General features: G+C 28.8%; 2 protein-coding genes across 2 annotated transcripts in view; one reads left to right on the top strand and one right to left on the bottom strand.

Annotated features, from left to right (window-relative positions):
- Positions 1–997: 997 nt before the first annotated feature.
- Positions 998–2,359, top strand: LOC105624780 (actin-related protein 6). Its single transcript, XM_012206132.1, has 3 exons — positions 998–1,071; positions 1,162–2,133; positions 2,230–2,359. The coding sequence occupies exons 1-3, from the start codon at positions 998–1,000 to the stop codon at positions 2,357–2,359; spliced, it is 1,176 nt and encodes a 391-aa protein (XP_012061522.1).
- Positions 2,360–2,706: 347 nt separating this feature from the next.
- Positions 2,707–6,865, bottom strand: part of LOC105624779 (ubiquitin-like modifier-activating enzyme 5) — a 9,585-nt gene continuing 5,426 nt past the window's right edge. Inside the window, exons 5-6 of the mRNA XM_012206131.1 lie at positions 5,241–5,574; positions 2,707–2,894 (exon numbers count right to left, since the gene is read on the bottom strand). Coding sequence (XP_012061521.1) covers positions 2,707–2,894; positions 5,241–5,574 — 522 coding nt within the window. The remainder of the gene's footprint in view (positions 2,895–5,240; positions 5,575–6,865) is intronic.

Here is a 6,865-nt window from a genome sequence, read left to right as displayed (position 1 = left end):
TTACATACAGCTGTATTCACAAGTATGACTTGAACTGACTTCAAGTGGCGTCCTCTCAGAAGGAGTGTGTAATCATGGACTAAAAGTAATGATGCCGGATTTCGATTCAATGCATCGATCTTTTTTCGCATTCAAAAATCGATTTCTGAGAAATTCGATTCATTGTCGATTCAATTTTTTTCAACTTGATTGGAGATCACGGAATAATAAGGAGATCAAACTCAAGCAACCAGTTACGAAAAAAATCGAAATCACGGTTCCAGAAAAGCGCTGAATACCAAACAAAGTGGTTTGTTTTTCTTCCTTTTCATGAAATAAAGAATTCTAATTAGTTCAATTTCTTATGTCTATGTGTTATGCGTTATGCAAGAGTCTCTGCTCTTCATTTTCTCCTATAAAGACACATGTAAGGATATATATATATATCCACATAAATTTGCACAGTCACATAACGTATGCATAAAAAAAATTATCCAATCGCATTTCTCCTATTAAGACACATGTAAAATGTGATTGGATAATTTCCTTTATGCATACGTATGCGACTGTACAAGTGTGGATATATCCTAGAATGGGGGGAGGATATATCCTAAAATGTAATTGGATAATTTACTTTAGGGTGCGATTATATGTAGCGCGGTAAAAAACTAAGGAAAATTTTACTTGAAATTATAGTACATGTGACGTATACTATAGCACATAGAATAAAATCTTCGGAGAGAAGTTTTGGAATGTAGCTTAAGTAACTATAGGAACCGCGCAAACTGTGCCGCTTGTTTCTTTTCCTTCTATTATTCTATCCCCTCCCCCCGCTCCATACAAAGGTTATCACAGGATTTACGGTCCTAGTTCGCCGCATGGTACTTGATCTTTTCCTTGGGTCGAAAAACCAAGCAGGAGATTAATAAAAAGTGTGACATGCCCTTTTTTATTACTGACAATTCTATTAAAATTCTATTTGAAATTGTATTCTCATGTACTATATATTTTTTTAAATATGACTAATTCTACTTTTATTCTTGATAACGGTGCTTGTATGGCAAAAGTTGGTTTAGCCAACGAGACACCCAAGTAAGTACTACTATTATTTAAAAGAGACGCTTACGTTTCAACTGACTGAAAAAAGGTGCATTTATTTATTAATCGATGAAAATATTTTAGATTTGTTCCAAATTGTATAATGAAAGCAAAGAGTGAACGTCGCAGACCTTTCATTGGAAATCAAATCGAAGAGTGCAGGGATGCTTCCGGACTATTTTATATTTTACCTTTTCAGAAAGGTTATCTAGTGAATTGGGACATTCAAAAAACTGTATGGGACTATATGTTTTCAAAAGATTTATGTTCGGTTAATTTAAATCAGTTATCTGTGATAGTGACCGAACCTATATTTAATTTTCCAAGTATTCAAGAAGCTATGACAGAGATTTTCTTTGAAGAATACGAATGTCACAGTCTTTTAAGAATAAATGCAGCAAGTCTTTCGTGTTATAATTATAGAATGGAATATCCAACTACAAAATGTTGTATAGTAGTAGACAGTGGTTATAGTTTTACACACATTATTCCTTATGTTAATGATGCAAAAGTAAAGGAAGGAATACGAAGGATAGATGTAGGTGGCAAACTTTTAACAAATCATCTGAAAGAGATCATATCTTACCGTCAGCTGCATGTTATGGACGAAACATATGTAATTAATCAAGTGAAAGAAGATTGTTGTTTTGTATCACAAAACTTCTTTAAGGATATGGAACAAACCAGATATAAATTAGAGAATAATATTATTATTAAAGATTATGTTTTGCCAGATTATACGACTCTTCGACGTGGATATCTTAAAGACCCTGAGCCACCCAACGAGCAACAAATATTACGTTTGACTAATGAGAGATTTGCAATACCAGAAATATTATTCCATCCATCAGATGTTGGTATTCGACAAATGGGTATTTCAGAAGCCATTATCGATTCCATAAAAGCTTGTAGCGAAGAAACATGGCCTCATTTTCTATCCAATATTATTCTTACTGGTGGTAATACAAAGTTTCCAGGATTTAAAGACAGAGTGTATAAAGAAGTTAGAAGTTTAGCTCCAGCTGAATATTCTGTCAATGTCTACTTACCACAAAAGTATTTTATATATATATATATATGTATATATTACATTTGCTATTTCTTATTTTATGAAAAGTTTAATAAGACTAATAAGATTCTTTCAATTTTTAGTCCAGTTACTTATGCATGGTTTGGTGGGAAAAAACTTTCAGAAGATACAATATTTCCTAATCTTTTAGTGACAAGAGAAGAATATGAGGAAGAAGGATCATCTCTGTGTTTTGAAAAATTTGACGTATAATTTTGTTGTTATATAATATCTATTATTATAAAAGTTTTGATATAATTAATAAATACTATTAATCAGTATAAAAGTATATAAATATTTCAAAAAAATTTTTATTTTATATCAAATTATGAAAATTAATATTGTATTATATATCTTAATCTTTCTTTAATATAAAATTGCTATCATTATTAAAATATTGTATTTTTACTAAAAAATTACTTTGTAACAAACATATAGATAATTATTTTATAAATTATAAGTACAAGTAATTTTATATATCTACAACAGAGTATATATATATAGTATAAATATAAAAGAAGTTTAACATTTTTTAAATGTTTGTCTACATTGAATTATCTTCAAATTGATTTCATCTCTGCCATTAATTCTTCTAAACTTAATCCTGTAGATTCAGGAATAGTTTGTTCTTCTAAATTGGTTGCATAGGTAGGCGTTGGTACAGTATATGCATGTCGCACACCTGGAGTTGACAATATGCTTGCTTTTTCATCCGAATGATCACTTCGTTCATCGACCAAGCAAATTCCTATTAAGAGAAATATTTAAAAATTTAAATATTGTTCGAAGATGTAAATAAGATGTTTTAATTGTAATTACAAATTAATAACTAATGCGAGTTAGTGTGCAATTATGCATGCGATTAATTCAAATTTTTTTAAATACATATAATTTTTATATAATACAGATCTTCAATTGAAAATCAATAGAGATTGAAACTATATTGGAAAAGGAGGAGGGACAGAGAGAATTAGTTAATTATACACACACACACAATTACTTGTATATATTATTATTATAATGTATATATTATTTGTATACATTATTTGTATTTTAAAATGTAATTAGTTGTGGAAGAAGTCACCATACTCACAACCATACTCTAGACTCGCATCGACCATCGATTTGTAACTACAGTTACATCGTTACATATTAATGGGTCAAATAAAAAAATTGTTTTGAAAATATTTCAAGTAGAGATTGCAACTATCCATATTTACACACAGATACACGCACACAGATTGGGGTATTTTAATCGTCCCAGAGATATCTCAAAGACTAAGAGAGATATAAGAAAGTTTTATATAAAAGTTGTAGATTTTCTTGGGGGAAAGAAGGTAGAAATAATAGATTTTATACATGGAGCATTACCAAGATTAGATCAAGATCAACATGAATTTTTTAAGGAACTTATTTTTTATTGTATATTCTTGTAATCGAGACATTTTCAAAACACTAAAAACAAAATATTTTTTCATTAATCTCTTGTTCTATGATTTAAGTTCCAATGGTGCGTGTCATAATCATTGTTTACGTTTGGCCCGATTGATTTTCACGGCTCTCATCTATGATTATTCATGTTTGATCCGATTTCCTTATTGTAAGCGAAGGGGTTAAGCACTTTTCGAGTTATAAAACTTGACAATTAAAACTTGACTGTACTGCTGACATTAGCATTACCCAAGATGTACTACATGGAGGTTGCTCAGTTAGATTTAATCTGTTGTGTGTGCATATGAGCATATGTGCATGTGTGGGAGAGGAAAAGTTACACTTTTCGATTGTTTGAGATGCTTTATTGATAAGGACTCACATAAATCAAGCATCCTAAAATATTCTATTATATCAATGTCGTTCATTCTGGGTAAGCATAGAAAATGTATTAGATATGGGAAAAAAGTTCGTGGCGTTTTTTTAATGTCATCTAACGGGAAAAACGCCACGAACTTTTTCCCACCTAATATGTTAATCAATCTGGAGCTGGTTGATCATCAATATAATCAGTATAATAATGAAACAAGAACAGGATATGTATAACTTTTGATTCCCCTTCTCTTCCCCGTACATACGCATGTATATACATGTTCACACACCACACAGATTACCTCCACAGGGTATATGAATAATGCTAATGTCAGCAGTACAGTAACTGTCAAGTTTTATAACTTAAAAAGTGCTTAATGAAAAAAATATTTTTTACTTATTATAATGTTTTGAAAATATCTCGACAAGAATATACAATAAGAAATAGTGGTTTCTATTTAAAAACTTTCTTTTCCCCCAAGAAAACCTACAACTTTTATATAAAACTTTTTTCTATCTCTCTTAATTTATAAGACTTATATACCGAACGCGCTTTTATTAATAAAAGCGCGCTTTTATCTCAAATTCTGTAATATGCGTAATGTAAATTGTAGCATATTAGCGTGCTGACATCGTTGTAAGTGCATTCTGAATATGAGTCTAAGATATCTGACTGGGGCGATTAAAATGCCCTACCTTGTATACACAGGGTGTCTTAAAAGTTTTTTGCCAAGCTTTTATGTAAATAGAGCGGACTGAGTCGAAAAATCCTGTACCAATTTTTTCAATAATTAATAAGATATTAATTTAAAAATTGTCAAATATTGGTATCTACAATAATTTTTTACTCAAATACTATCAACTTTACAGAAAAACTGTAAAAGACAAAAATCATTCATTTTCTTCTCATAGAACTCTAAGAATTTTTTCAGAGTTTTTCATCAACTTTTTAGTACTGCATTTTCTTATTTTTATCAACATGAGAAAATACAGTATTAAAAAATTCTGAGAAAATTCTGAAAAAATTCTCAGAACTTTGTGAAAAGAAAATAAATAATTTTTGTCTCTCATTGTTTTTCTGCAAAGTTGATAGTATTTGAGTAAAAAATTATTGAAAAAAATCAATATTCGATTTTTAATTAATATCTCATTTCATTGCGAAAATGATAGAAGACTTTTCGACTCAGTTTAATCCGCTCTATCTATACAAAAGCGGCTGGCAAAAAATTATAGAGACACCCTGTATATGTATACATGTGTGTGTGTACTTGCGTGCGTATATTTTATATACCCCATTCATTATCTTCATGTACAGGTTTCTCAATAATAGCAATTTGATTCTGTTGGATTTTTGGCTTTGCCAAATATTCTTTTTGCTTTTGTTTACAATATTCATCATCACAATTTGGATTTGGCCGCAAAGTCATAATAGGAAAGAAGTCTTCCATAGCATTGTAACCTAAATAATGAGATATTTTGCCAAATTTTAGTAAAAGCTTTAAAGTATTCTGCACCAAAAAGCCTGCTACGATACCCATCGTAGTAGGTAATGACGCAGCACATACTCCTTCACGTTTCAAGGTTTTCTCATCAATGCTAGATGCTACAATCAAAGGTGGAGCACACTGAAAATTCAAATGTACTATTAAAAAAACCGCAGAATAATTTTTATAAAGTAATTTTATAGAATTTTTTTAAATGAAATTAAAAATCAGTGATTTTCAAAAGATTTGCAGATTATTACTGCCATGTTTTTATCCATTGCTAATGTCAATGTTTCGCCTTTATGAAATGAAGGGTTTACGAAATAATGGATAATCGCAATGATTGGCATTAGCAATAGATAAAAACATGGCAACAACTCACAAACTTTTAAAAATGATGAGTGAAAGCCTGGCGTTAGAAACAGCGTTATAGAGTGATTTTTTGTGATATGTCAATAATTTATTTTAAGTGGTACACAAATATTTCTATTGAATTAACAAAAGCTTTTTGGAAAAAAAAAGCTTTATTCAAATTTCAAGCATTTATTTCCTACTGTTCTTATCATAATGCTTCTATACATGAAAGATGTAAAACTAGATCAAGTTAAGAAAACTATCTAATAATTACTTGAGAAATGGATATATTATTTTTTTATATAATTTGCAAATATATAGGTTTCATTTTAAGTGATACAGTTGATTATCTTGAAAGTGAAATATTTTCGAAAAAAATATTTCATACGAAAGCTATAGAATTTTAAGTCGTGTGTTATATAGTAAGTAATGTTAGTATGACTTTAAAATGTTGTTTAGATTACATTAAAATTATAAAAATTTTTTATTACATGTTCTTATACTTGATTAAATATTCTTAAAGAGAACTTTTAAAAATACAATAATGAAATTGTTTTTAAGTACTTCCGAATTGAGGCTTTAAAGTAAAATTCTATTGACATTAGCATTATCCAATGTATTCGGCTGACTTTCTTTGAATATTGAATAATAAACAACTGTGTGTTTTCTTTATATCGATTAATTCAGCTCATTGTCCTTTGCATAAAAGTATTGTCAAAAAATATTAATAGTTGAGACATTCTAGATATATTTCAATATGTTTCAGCAGTGTCAAATTAAACTATTAAACTACTTAATTTAAAAACTAATAAACTACTTAATTTATATAATTAGAAGAATCATATTAAATAAAAAAATTATATATTTTCATTTTTTTTAAATAGCCTTTAAAATATCGATTTTTTTCGAAAATTAATTTTATCATTATTCCTCGTTTAGGCCATAAAATTTTTGTCTTTGAAATGTTTGTCTGATAATTAAAATGGGACACTGTATATGTATGACACTGTGTATATATATATATATACTGTATGTGTATATATATATATATATATATATATATATATATATATATATA

The sequence above is a fragment of the Atta cephalotes genome (genome assembly GCF_000143395.1).
Source record: "Atta cephalotes unplaced genomic scaffold scaffold00088, whole genome shotgun sequence".
In the NCBI taxonomy this organism is placed as follows: Eukaryota; Metazoa; Arthropoda; class Insecta; order Hymenoptera; family Formicidae; genus Atta; species Atta cephalotes.
The sequence above is the reverse complement of the archived record's forward strand: the minus strand, read 5'-3'. Positions and strand labels throughout refer to the sequence as shown.

Coding starts and splice junctions, on each gene's coding strand:
- LOC105624780 (XM_012206132.1), top strand. CDS start 998: ATGACTAATTCTACTTTTATTCTTGATAACGGTGCTTGTATGGCAAAA. Junction 1,072..1,161: donor TTAGCCAACGAGACACCCAA/GTAAGTACTACT, acceptor AAAATATTTTAG/ATTTGTTCCAAATTGTATAA. Junction 2,134..2,229: donor AATGTCTACTTACCACAAAA/GTATTTTATATA, acceptor TTCAATTTTTAG/TCCAGTTACTTATGCATGGT.